General features: G+C 45.8%; 1 protein-coding gene across 1 annotated transcript in view; it reads left to right on the top strand.

Annotated features, from left to right (window-relative positions):
- The window catches only part of LOC133133909 (glypican-4-like), a 40,844-nt gene extending 28,813 nt beyond the window's left edge, over nt 1-12,031 (top strand). The window contains exons 3-9 of the mRNA XM_061250197.1: nt 2,471-2,868; nt 4,376-4,541; nt 5,635-5,765; nt 6,478-6,624; nt 7,324-7,448; nt 7,746-7,918; nt 8,412-12,031. Coding sequence (XP_061106181.1) covers nt 2,471-2,868; nt 4,376-4,541; nt 5,635-5,765; nt 6,478-6,624; nt 7,324-7,448; nt 7,746-7,918; nt 8,412-8,644 — 1,373 coding nt within the window. The 3' untranslated portion in view covers nt 8,645-12,031. The remainder of the gene's footprint in view (nt 1-2,470; nt 2,869-4,375; nt 4,542-5,634; nt 5,766-6,477; nt 6,625-7,323; nt 7,449-7,745; nt 7,919-8,411) is intronic.
- Nucleotides 12,032-13,706: the final 1,675 nt, after the last annotated feature.

Below are 13,706 nucleotides of genomic sequence, written 5' to 3'. Positions count from 1 at the left end.
AGGCTGACCCAGACCAGCCACCCCACAGGGGGATTTAGCTCTGCCATGTGAAGCAACCCCCCCCCCCCCCAACTCCAAATCCCACAACCCCCCACTGCCGCCTCCTCCCCCTGCGAACGCTGACTTTAACCTTGCGGCAGCGGAGCCGTTCTGACAGGGGAGGGTGTGTGTGCGGGGTGGGGGGGGGAGAGTGGTAGCGGGGGTCTGCAGAAGTCTTTTGTTTTAATCTCTCTCAATGGACCGTGCTGCTTGGTGCCCTCGCTCCAGTCTGTGAGCGAGGGCAGGGGGCTGGGAGGTAAAAGGAGAGGCCGCAGTGTTTCCGGTACCCTTGGTAACACAGTGGGAGGGGGGTGAAGTAAAAAAAAAAAAACTTAACCCACCAGAAGCCCCCGCCTCCCCCCTCCTTTCTTGGCCTTGTGTGTGTCTGTCTGAAGTGGAAGTGACAGACTTTGTCAGGGCCTGCATGGCAGCTCACCGAGAAAGAATGCGCGCCCGCATTTGAATGCTGATGTATGCGACTAATTATGGCGTGCATAGATTTGTTAACTGTCGGCATTGTTTAACAGTAATGACTGCGGTTTTCGAATGCCCTGTCCTTTTGTTGATGCTCCGTTTTGATTGATGGAATATTCCGCCACCCTCTGGGCAACTAATTCGGTCAGGGGAGTGTGCGCCGAATATCCCGTGGCAGAGCAAAGGGGTAGCACCTGCGGTTTTCGGGGGGAGCACTTGATCTCTAAAGCGCCAGGGAGGTGAGAAACTAGGAGTAATTCTCAGTGTGAACATGTTCCGCACGGAAACGGAAAGGACGGGGTGTCCGCAGAGAGCTGAACTTTCCAGCCGAAACGCGTTGTGCGTTTTTGTCCGTAAAGTTCTGCGTCCTGTCGGGGAGAGAGAGAGAGGTAGAGAGGGAGAGCGAGAGAAAAAGAGAGAGTGAGAGTTAGAGAGGTATTCTCATTTTGTACAGATTATGGAAGTGAGAGGTGGGGAACGGTTGGGGTCTGTAGAGGGAGTCGGGGGGGTGGGGGGTGGCTGGTTGGTGGATAGCATTCCTCAGGATGAAGTAGGTCATTGTTCCTTCTGAAGGAACTGATGATCTGAAAGGGGGAAAGCGAGGGAGAGGGAGTGATGGGGAAGGGGCTTTAGGGGGGGTACAGGTCATTTTTTAGGGGGGGGGGGGGGCTGCATTATTCAGTAATCCTATTGAAAATGTCGCTGAAGGACAGACAGAGAGGCTGAGAGGGAGAGAAAAGAGAATGGAATGTGACAGAAAAATGCCATTGATGGCGGTGTGCCTGAACCGGTCTGTTGGTAGTCATTACTTCTTAACGCCAGTCTGGACTAAGGAGCAGGCTCAGCTGCTCCCACAGTCTAAATAAGAACAAGGGCCATCTCTCTTCATCCTCCTCCTTCTCCTCCTTCTCCTCTCCCCCTCGTCCATCTCCAGCATTCTTGCCTCTTTCCAAGCCTTAGCCTCTAATTTCTGTACAAATTGCACCATTCGGTCTTCTGGACAGTTTCACTTTTTCAGTGGAGCATGCGTGTTTGTTCAGAAATCTGTTAAATGCGTTACTGGCTGCCCACGTTCCAGTTCAAGCCTTATTGGCCGCAGTACCGCAGTATTTCAGGAGCGTTTAACACACATGGCCAGTGCATTGAGAGAACCTTAAATCTCTTTCTCTCTTCAGTTGCCTCAAAGTGACATGTTTCTACCTGTATTGCCAAATAGTTCATATGTAGTGTGTTTAGGTATTAAACCTATTCCCTTCTGACAAAGGAAGCCGTTGTTTGTGAAGTTCTTTGTGTTCTCTGTTTAGTGTCGTTTGCGCAATCAGAATGCATTTAAAGTGGTGCAACTGTGCCATCTGAACCTCCGGCCGTCTGGTGGTTTTTATTCTAGCTGCAGTATTTGGCAATTCTCACACTTTAAATAATATCCTATTTCACATTGCGTCACGTTGAATACATTCAACATTGGAATTAATTTGCTTGACAGATCTTAATCCAAACCTGCATTCTTTTTTTTTTTTTCTTTTCTTTTTTAACGAGCAGCCCAAGCCCAGCGAGATGCAGAGATTAACTTCTACCCTGAAACTGCTCATCGCTAATCAAGTTGTTTCTCTTGCTGTTACAGACTTTAAGCCCTTAAACTTGAACCTTTTCCAAATTAATATTCAGAGAGTGCAGTATTTGCTAAACCGTTTAAGTCCCAAGCCCAATATGGAGTGGCTCCAGCCAAATCCCAAGGGGTTTGAAAATTTAGAAAGTTAAGAGCATTTAGTAAGGTTTTAATAGGGGCTCAAAACAATAGTATAGCAGTCATTATGATTGGTTGAGAAGGTATAAGGTGGAGAATGTGAAATGGCACTCTTGGGACTGAAAGTGTTAAACTGTATCACAGCAGCTGATAAACCTGCATGTTCGCATAAGAAAAACAATAAGTCGTTTGCCGCCTCTCTCCCGCCCGCAGAGTTCTTCCGCGAGCTGCTGGACAACGCGGAGCGCTCCCTGCACGACATGTTCGTGCGCACCTACGGCATGATGTACGTGCAGAACGCCGAGCTGTTCCAGCGCTTCTTCCAGGAGCTGCGGCGATACTACGCCTCGGGCAGCGCCGCCGTCAGCCTGGACGGCATGCTGGCCGAGTTCTGGGCCGAGCTCCTGGAGCGCATGTTCAAGCTGGTCAACGTGCAGTACGAGTTCCCCGAGTCCTACATGGACTGCGTGAGCCGGCACACGGAGGAGCTGAAGCCCTTCGGCGACGTGCCGCGGAAGCTCCGGCTGCAGCTGACGCGCGCCTTCGTGGCGGCCCGCACCTTCACCCGCGGCCTGGAGCTGCTGCCCGAGGTGGTGGACAAGGTCTCCACGGTGAGAGAGCCGCTCCGGCCAGTTTTATTTTATTACTGTTTCTCAGCGTCAGAATGGCTTCCTTGACTGTTATTGGCACAACTCTGGTCTTCATGTTGACAACTGCAATAAGACCCCAAAGGCAAACAAAATGCTAGAATGAAGACTAGATACTGAAAGGTCATGAATACACCCGATTAATCGCAAACGGCTGAGAAGCAAACTGTCCAATTACTTTTGGTCCCCTTAAATGGGGGGACTTTGTATTTTTTAAAAAGTGTGTAATTCCTACATGGATTGCCCAATATGGATAGAAAATAGGTCTGCACTTTAACCTCATATTCATTGTTTCATTTCAGATCTAGTGTGCTGGAGTACAAGGCCAAACGGACATAAATGTTACCATTGTCCAAATAATGACAGACTGCACTATATGAGCTACTTTTAGAATTTGTTCTTGCTACCAAGCTGCGATGACCATTGCTTTCTTGTATAGCCAATTAACATACTGTACCAATACAAATTCATTATTTTGGGTACACTTTTGGTTAAAATAACTTTTAACAAAAAAGTTTGGAACAAGAGAGGGCAGAATTGCGATCAAATTAGTGCCACTGTGGATGTAGACGCCTCCGTGCCTGTAAAATAAGGGAGTGAAGGGTTTGTTTTTGCCCAGTCTACATTGTAAGTACACCAGCGCCTGAAACTCATGCTTGTCTATATTTGTAACTCCCCCCGTCCATGTCAAATAACCAGAGACGTTCTCTGAGTCATACCCAGGCTGCCTGACCGAGTAACTGCTAAGGCTAGGTGTTTGGCTGCAGCGCATCTTAGTCATGCCTCATAGGACATCAGCTGGTTGAAAAACACTGAACCCATAGGCCTAAACCTTGAACCAAAAATACTCTTGACTCATTTAGGCTTTGCTCATGCGCTGAAGTGCTGATTCACTGTGTACGTTGGCTGAGAAAGCGATGTGAAGTGAACAGCTGTAATAATGAAAACGCACACCACTGGCCTCTCCCTGGTTGTATCTCTTGTTTAACCAGGTGTGGGAATTCCTACAGGGTAGTCATTTTGGGAACAAAATGGAAGCCTCCTTGTTGACCTACCTGTAGACCTGTTTTTTTTTTTTTTTTTTTTTGCGGGTCAGAGATCAGGGTCTCTCGTGTGTGCGTCAAAAATGCCTGATAAGGGCCACTTTTGGCGTGTGAGGTGCAACACAACCCATTAGCATTACATGGTTACGCAAGCAGTAATAAATAAATAAATAAACAAACCCATTGTTATTCTAGAAGTATCTGTGAAAGTACTCTTAAGTTCTCGCAAAAGACTGTGGAGGGAGTGCTCCCCAGACTGCAGCATAAACATTTAGGAGTGCCCGCATTGCCTGTGATGCTTTTTTTATGCAGTTTAGCTATCTCCGTTGTGGGACTGAGGAGATGGCTGTTTTTCCGGACTACGGTTCCTTTCGGCCAGTGTCTGTGCGGGGTGTGGTCACCGTGGTAACGGCCCCTTTCTCCCACAGGTGAGGGCCTCTCCCGCCTGTGAGCGGGCCGCCATGAAGATGCTGTACTGCCCCTACTGCTCCGGGCAGGTGGCCCTGAAGCCCTGCCTGAACTACTGCCTGAACGTGCTGCGCGGCTGCCTGGCCAACCAGGCCGACCTGGACTCAGAGTGGAACAACTTCCTGGGTGAGAGGAAGTGGGGGAGCGGGCGGTTTCCAGGAGCAGATGCTGTTATATTGCAAAGAATTCTAACAGACCAGAGTACTTTCCGGAACGTTAAACAACAGGCCTACAAACAGGAAACGGTCGACTGGATGTAAGGAAGGCCTGTTCCCGCAGAACCATAATGTTGGACATGTTCTGCGCCTGTTTAATGGCACATTCACTTAGGGTCTTAAAATCTCGGTCGTTGCGGTCGTTTTAATTAAGGCTTCTCTTGGAGCAATGGCGTAAAGGGTTTATATGCCACAAACAGCAGCCCCACGCTTTGGGTTTGCCGGATTAGGGTGCGAAGGCCCCTTGGTTTGGAGGGTTTAGCGCAGAGACGACGCGCAGATGTCGCTGGAGGTAGAAGAATCCCTCGGAGCGGGGGACGTGGGCCCTGCTGCAGTGCGGTTTGTGTTTGCAGCGGGCCGGCCTGTGAGGAAGTGGAGACGACCAGGGGAAGGGACACTCCTTTGAGCGCAGTTTGGCTCTCAGTGTGGCTTCTCCACAGGGGCTCTTTGTAGCACTTTAATTGGTGCGTCTTGTTAAAACCCCTGGCTGTTTTACAGGCCTCGCACACAGCACGGTCCCGACAGTGGAGGACTGGCTTGGCGCACCCCCTTGTGGCATAGAGGTGTAACAGATTGTATTTTATTTTTTTGGGCGGTCATTTCAGAAATCACTAAGTGTTTTAGCGAGGGGTTAGGCGGTGTGGAGCACCCACGCGGGTGACGCACAACATTTTGTGCAAGAACGCTTCACCACACACCACTGCCTCCGGAGAAGAGAGGTGTTATTTAGAACAAAAAAGATGGGGATGATTAGGAGGTCAGTTTAAATTAACCCAATTGAGTTTGAGCAGTGAGCATTCCTGACGGCAGGGAGCCGGGCTTGTGAAAGCGAGGCGTGTTTAATGTTTGTTTATGTAGTGTAAACCTGGGGGGAGGACGCGGTGGTCATGCACACTAAACGTACCTGCCTCTTCACAGATGTGAGAAGTGTCTTTAAACCTTGTAATAAAACCCTTTTCTTTCACCTTTTCTCCTACTTTGTCCTTTTAATTCCTCGCTCTCAGAGGCCATGTTGAGCCTGGCAGAGAGATTGGACGGCCCGTTTAATTTCGAGTCTGTTATGGACCCCATCGATGTGAAGCTCTCTGACGCCATCATGAACATGCAGGAGAACAGCATGCAGGTCTCACAGAAGGTGAGTTTGTGTCTGTGTCTGTGAGTGTGCTCATGTGATGTGATTTCATAGGGTATGTCCATTTTAACTGTGATGGCTGTATTTAATGGCTAAATATAGTTTTAAATTGTTTGAGTGTGTGCAAACACAAGCCAATTCTAGACTGTAGTGCTCTGAGAGGGTGAACACTTTGGTCACACTACTAGACAGGGTTCACAGTCATTCGTAGACTAAAAATTACATTACATTACATTACATTAATGGCATTTGGCAGACGCTCTTATCCAGAGCGACGTACAACAAAGTGCATACCCATAACCAGTTATATAGCCCAATTGCAGCCCGTCCAGGCTTTTAACGTCTGTCCTTGTGGAATTGTGCCGAGCGTCTGCTCCTGTCTGTGTGTCGCTGAATGGTTGAGCGGTCAGGCAGGATTGTGCTGCCAGCTGTCCTCTAAACTGGGGTGAAGGACTCGGAATGACCCGGCTCCCCTGTCTCTGAACACTGGCCAATGGGCTACAAGCCTGCTGTATTCCAGTTTCAAACATACCTTATGTGCCTTTGTGTGCATTGGTGCCTGCGTGAGTGTGTGCACCGTTGTCCGAGTGTATGCTTGTGTGTGTGCCTGCACGTGTGAGTGACCATGCACGCCGGGGGTGAGAGAGTGAAGGCCTCACAAGGTCAGCATCCTGTGCCCTTTCTCTGGCCTAACATCTGTGCCCTCCTCACCCAGGTGTTCCAAGGTTGCGGTCAGCCCAAGCTGGCCACGGTCCCGCGGGCCAGCCGGTCCATCAAAGACGGGAGCTTCCCTGGCCGCTTCCGCCCGTATACCCCTGACGCCTGGCCCACCACTGCGGCCGGGACCAGTCTCGACAGGCTGGTAAGAGAACGCCACCAAGACCGCCTCCTTTCACGCATGGCTCAGTTAATACATGAATTCTGCTCTGGTCTCCAAAGCAGGTTTGTGTTGCTGGAGTAGACCCAGGCATATACAGTACAGTTAGGCGTGCAAGCAAGTGTACTGGACAGACATTATGGCCATTAATCCGGTTCAGTCTCATTAGTACCAAATGAATGAACCATATGTACCATCGCTTTTAACACATTTTTAAGTATCCATCCATCTGGAATTTTTAGCCACTCAATAAGTGACACATACCAGTAAAATATATGTAAGAAAAAACATTTTGTACATTGTACTGTATGTTTTACAGCAGTTATTGCATTGCATTGCAGTCCACACACCTTGTTCTTAATGCCTTAATTGGCTGATTGAAAGGAAACCACAAATACCAGCAGACACTGTGGCCCTCCAGGACTGGACTTTGCCACTCTTGTGTTAGTTGCTGAGCTGTCCACCAGGGGGTGTTGTTGTGTTGTGGCCTCTCTCAAATATGGAAATAATCTGCATTTGCAGATTGTGTATGGCATTCCAATGTTACTTATTTTGATAACCATTTGTTTCAAGAACATGACTGTAAGGAAAATTAATGAAACTAATGAAAATTAGCATACAAATATGAATCAATTTTCCCCTCTGTTCTTTTTCCGCCTCTTCACTCCATTTTCGGGCCTCCAGGTGACGGACGTGAAGAAGAAGCTGAAGCAGGCAAAGAAGTTCTGGTCCACTCTGCCGGAGAACGTGTGTGTCGGGGAGAAGGTGGCACCAGGGGACGAGTGCTGGAATGGCACTGCCAAGAGCAGGTGAGTGGGGGTCCATGGAGCCATTGTTGGGCGTTTTCAAGATTGTTTTCTAAGTGCTGGATTTTCTTTACATCCTAGGCAGAATCTTCTCACCTGTATAAAAAAAGTTAACTTTCATTCTGATTCTATTATGTCTCCTTTTGCCATGTTTATCCGTTTCAATTGCATTTTGCTTCTAAATGTATTTCTTTTTTTACTCCAAAGTACTGAAAAGTTGGCATTTTGGCATTTTACAAAAATAGTGTGAAATTCATGACTGAGACCCGTCATGAATGCTTGGCTCCTGACTTTTCTCAGGTACGAGTCTGCCGTCATGGGCAACGGCTTGGCCAATCAGGCGTCGAATCCCGACGTGGAAGTGGACGTCACAAAGCCGGACGTGATGATTCGCCGCCAGATTGCGGTGTTGAAGGAGATGACCAGCCGACTGAAGGCGGCCCACAGCGGCAATGACATCACTGTTGAGAATGGTAAGAAGAGGGCGGGGCTCCACAGTGACATTATCATCTGCGTCCCCAATCCGCCCTTTCGCACTTCTGCAGTCGGAAATGTTTCCCCTTATTTATTGCTCTCCCCATCTCTCAATGTATTACATTACATTTGGCTGATGCTTTTATCCAAAGCAACTTACAGTTGATTAGACTAAGCAGGAGACCATCCTCCCCTGGAGGAATGCAGGGTTAAGGTTATGTTTACCTTATCCACTACGCTACAGGCCTTCAATTCAAATTTGAGTGCTTTATTTGCATGACAATGAGAACCTGTAGCTAAAGTGGTGAATGCATCGATGACATTAAAAAGCTAACACGGAGACACAAACGCACACAGGGCGCACCATGAAAAACGGAAGGTTTTAACTGATACAAATGAAACGTCGGTCCTGGACTTCATTGATAGATTGATACGAATGAAACGTCAGTGCTGGAATGGATTGTTGGGTTGACCGAGTTGTTCTGTCTCCAGACGAGGACGAGGGCAGCGGGGAGGAGAGCGGCAGCGGGTGCGACTCTCCCTCCTGCGAGGACAACCGGGACATCTACTTCTCCACGGCCACGCCCCGCAAGCCCGTCGCGCCCCGCGTGAAGGAGGTGAAGACGGTGGAGGACGGGAACGCCGCGGGCCTGGAAAGACGGGGCAGCGGGGCCCTGGCGCTGGCGGGCGTGGCCCTGGCTCTGCTCTTACCCTTCTGGAGATAGACCGCAAGAGCGAGAGAGAGAGAGAGAGAGAGGAAGAGGAGGACACCGTCAGCGAGGACATTTGACTGCCTTCAGGACCTTCGTCTGCCATCTGGGGATGAATTTTGAGCTGTTCACCTTTTATTCCTTTCACCCTTCTAGTTTTTTTTTTTTCCTTTTGTGAATGGACATTGTACGCCAATGGGATCTGAATTCCCTACTTTTAAAGTCACCCTCTCGCAGACTTTTCTTAATTGGTTTCCCCCATATGATTGACGGCGTCTGTTTTAATTCAGTGTGCCTTTGTCTTATTTTCTAAAGATGCACGTGGCCATCGTGTGTGTGTGTGTGTGTGTGTGTGTGTGTGTGTGTGTAAGAGAGAGAGGGAGAAGACGTATGCATTCCTTTTCTAAACCACAATGTATCCTCTGACATTTCAGTGTAATGTAAACCAATTTCCAATTTTACAGAAGTTTTCAGTTAGGAATTAGAGTATTTAATTGGAGTGACAACACCTCTTAAGTTTGTTTTAACCCTGTTTGATTATCATGGATTTGTGTGCATGAGGCTATTGGTTTGATCATTTAATCTGACTAGGGGATGGAATTCTCTGCTCACATTGAAAGAGAAAGTGCTCTGGATATAAAAAATTCCAAGTTGGAAATTATATGTATACAATGGATCAGGCCTTGTTTAACATGCGTCAGGTCAGAAATGCACAATCGTGCATCTGTACACAGGTGTACGTGTGTATCCCAAAGGGGGTGGGAAAAATAGATTCTGGGGTTCAGTGTCAGGGGGGCATAAGGGATCTTTGTTCAACGAAAACCAATTTGGTGTGGCTTAGAAATGGTGGATGTCAAGTGCTGATAGGTGCAGATGGAGCTTAAGCGCAAAGCGACTATAAATTTAAGAAAGGTGAATTGTTGCCTCTTTGCTAGGTTGAAGCTTTTGGTGGGGGGTGGGGAATTGGAAAGATACAAACGGATGGCCAATAAGAGGGTGATAGGATGGTAATGGCAAGGGGTTTGGGTTAAGTGTGAAGGCTTTGCATTGGGAGTAATGAAAGAACAGTGCACAAGAGCATGTGCATACGTAGGAGTGAATGCTGACTTTTGGATCTACACTTAATAAACTTCCTGCAGATGGGAAGTGTTTGGGCTGGCCGATGGGCGGTACACAAGAGAGAAATGTCCAGTAGTGTTGCGCACAGGTCGAATGTGGAATGTGACCATCAGAAATGGCTGGGACTTCTCTCTGTACATTGAATGTTGTTGAAGAGGGAAAAACCAGCCCTCAAAACAAGCCCTGAAGAAGCAAACCCCAACGGCAAGGGAGTCCAGAACGTGGAAGTGTACAGACTCTACACAGTCCATCCCATCCTATCACACTAGAGCAGTTAAGCCCCACAGAGTATCTGATGAGACTGACAGGTGACCCGACCGAGAGGTGGTGTGGATTTTAAAGTGTGAATGTGCAGAATGTGAGATTTTATGGCTCGGAATAACCACCCAAATGGAATTGGAGGGTGGTCAAATTCAAATCTTTTATGTGGAAGGAATTTTACTTTCATATATGGTACTTAAGTTAATTTTATCTCTAGTTCCAAAAGGAAGACTGAAGTGTTTGTTTGCACCCCAAAACCTGCATCTGTGTACCTAGACTGACAATTTCTTTGAATGTGTCATTTCCGTGTATTTCCACTATTCTGTATCCCTCTTAGTTCATTGGTTCAGTCACCTGAGTGCCTGTAGAGGCAGCAGTGTACCCAACGTTGCAACCATGTTCCATTCTTGTAACTCCGTAATTTAGGGGCACCGTCTGCTACTTAAGTGGTGGGAGAAGAGACTGGTCTTGACCTTTCAAAAGCATACATCCTGTAAAGTGCCTGCAGATGTCCCATATGCTTACAATGGCCAATGTGATTGTTGACCATAGTTGATTTTTATTATTTAATTCTTTAGCCATTTGATCATTGACAAATATTTTTAGCAGAAAATCAGCCGAATCAATATTTCAGTTGATACTAACTTTTTTCCTGCACCAAACTCGAGCCTTTGCCATCTCCAGATTCTATTAATTGCCTTACATTTGACATTGTCTCGGTCATGTACAGTAAATTATTTAATTGCATGTTCATTTTTTGGTAAGTCACTTACAAATACACACACGAAAATAGCTTCTATAGCTATCTGAACAACACAGAATTGTTACAAATAAAATATATATTTACATACACAGTTGCAGATGAGGGGGAAAAAGGCATTTTAATGGTCTTTGAAGAATTAACTAGTTTTTATAATAACTTGATGTTTTATGTTTTTTAAATGACATTACATTATGTAAAACAGATTGTATTGTATGTCAAGGACTTTTTTTTTTGTAAGGTGATGATGTAGACTGACTGAACTGGGTGTTTGACCAGGTCTGGCCAACTCCCCATTGAAGGTACATTTCCAGGGATCATTAATAACAGCTACTATAAAGCTGGGGGTGATTTCCTCAAGCAGAGCTGACACTCTGCTTTGAGATTGAGTAGATGTCAGAATCAGTTTTGCGTTTTAACTGGGCCAGTCCCTGGACTGGTAACCACAGGGGCGCAGTTCAATGAGAAATAGCCAGCGTCTTCTGCAGAAAATGGAAAAACTGGATTCACTAAGTATGTGACAAACCTGACAAATCGCCAGATGGAGGGTAACTGTGTGTGATATTCCATGCAACGTCCTGGTGTGAGCGTAAAGTGTGAGAAATGGCGGAAATGAAACCGAATCGCACAGCCCGTGCGGTTGCCATGTTTGTTTGTTCTGCCCCCGGCGTTTATGAATGAGGGTAAATGAACGTTTTTGTGTGCTTGAGGAAACTGAGCTGGGGGGAGAGTTTTTGAGTGTGCCGTTCACAGATCAGTGTACAGATTCCGACGTGGTGGAAAACAGCCCCCACTTCTCCTTACCTCGTGTAATATTCCCATCGCCGTCACACGCGCCAGGAAAAATCGCTAAGAGGAAGCGATGGGAGCTCCGGCTCTTAAGGCCGGGCTCTTGTAAAGATTAAGTGGGTATTCTAAAGATTAAATGGCAGGTGTCAAATACCTGGAATAACAAGGGATTTAATTTCAGATCCAAATAATGATTTTAATCCAGTAAGTGAGACTTGAGATGGATTGATGTCTTTTGGGCACATGAGGGCTGGTTTTGGCCATCTCTGGTTTTTCAAGCAACTGGATAAATCCTTGTAAATACTGAACAGCCATTTTGTAATGTTAGATTCTTTGAAAGAAGCCTTAACAAATCACTGAAAACCTTACCAAATCCTGTTTGAAGGGGAGCGATTGAAAGAAGATAGATACTAAAATGTAAAAAAAAATATTGAGGAAAAAAAAGTCTTGTTAAAATAAAGACAAGTATTTAATTTGTCTGTCGGACATTCTTTTGTGCACTCACAGAACATGCAATGACAATAAGAATGTGTTAAAGTGAGAAATGCAACTTCAGAAGAAAATGGTGAAGAAAGAGTTGATAGAATTATCGTCTGAATGAAGGTGTTGCAACAACTGAAACTCCCTACTGGATATATCTGAGAAGATTAGGAAAATCGGAAATGTTTTAAAGTTATGTATACTGGTTTTCTGAATTTTGATTTTGAACTCCAGTATGCAACTGCTCCAACCTCCTGCCATACAAAGGAGGTTCTGTAAAGAAATTAAATAATTCTGAATGGGCTATAACTCTGGTCTGTCCATTTTAAAGCTGGGAAATGATGGCCGGGGGGGTGTATTACACAAGGAATTTAACATACCCGGGGTTTCTTTGTATAACCTGGCTTCACAAAACCAAACAACCACTATTGGGCTTAACTGGCATTACAAAGGTTGTTACCAACTTGCTGTGAAGATGGGCTGTGTTAACCAAGAGCTGTGCACGTTCCCACAAAAGTGGCAGTGTATACAAAAATACAGTGCAACTGGGCTGTCGGCCACTCAAGCCACATATTTCTCATCTGAGGAAGAAAACTGTTAAGAACGAATATAATGGACAGATACGAAGAACATGAAATATTCTTATAAATAGCAAAAAAGTTACACTGATTCTGCCAACAATGCCAAGGATAAAGGTTGTCAAAAATTGCTCATGTAAATTTGTTAGTTATAAAATTATCTAGGCTATCGTACCACTCAAATAAATCTACAATACTCAAATTTTATTCGTTTATTTCTGCTACGGGAATTGGGCTACACATTCTAGAACTCCTAAAACTTCACTTAATACAAGACAAAGTATTATGCCTGAAGCTGAAAATCTTTATTCTTACTCTTGAGAACTCATAATCAAAGAATTCAAGAAGCTTGCATTAATTTGGCTACTGTATTCTCTCCGTTGTAAATCTAGCTTATATTTTTCATACAGTGTAACCAAGAAGAAGGACAGCCAATGAATTTGATTTTATGTTTCAAGCAGGCAGCCTGAACATAACCTGCCCTGGACCAAGTTAGCCGTACAGCATACTTTTCCCTGGTGATCCAGATTTAAAGTTACTTGGTTTTGTAGTACGGGAAACCCAGGGTTAGAGTTCAAGTTACCTTGCTAACCCTATAATTTCGCTTCATAGTCGGCCTACACACCCCAGGACTAAACAAACGGATAAACTAGCTTGCATTAGATGTTCTCAAAGCTAGGACCCACCCCCCTCCTCCAGGCAGCTGGTGTAATTATGCTGCTCATTCATGGGCATACATTCAGAGCAGGCATTGTTTAGATCTACTGAGCTGTATACTATCTGCATGTGCTGATTGTGCATGCAGATGATTAGCCTGACAATCATAAAAGCTGCTGTAAATGATACTTGTGTCTGGCGATAAAAGCTCCGCCTTTTACTTCAGAAAGACTTTGATAAAGGCCTGAATTGTCTCCCATCTTTAGCAATAGCACCAATTTCACCATTTGTGTTTGTCGACACCTCTCCATTTAAACTAAACTGAATATGTTATCGGTGGACCTTTTTTATTTAACAGCCTTAGAACCCTGCAAATGTTAAATATGCTTAAATATGGTCAATATATGGATATCATTCCACAAGATAAAGAGTG

The sequence above is a fragment of the Conger conger genome, chromosome 7, assembly GCF_963514075.1.
Source record: "Conger conger chromosome 7, fConCon1.1, whole genome shotgun sequence".
Lineage (NCBI taxonomy): Eukaryota > Metazoa > Chordata > Actinopteri > Anguilliformes > Congridae > Conger > Conger conger.
The sequence above is the reverse complement of the archived record's forward strand: the minus strand, read 5'-3'. Positions and strand labels throughout refer to the sequence as shown.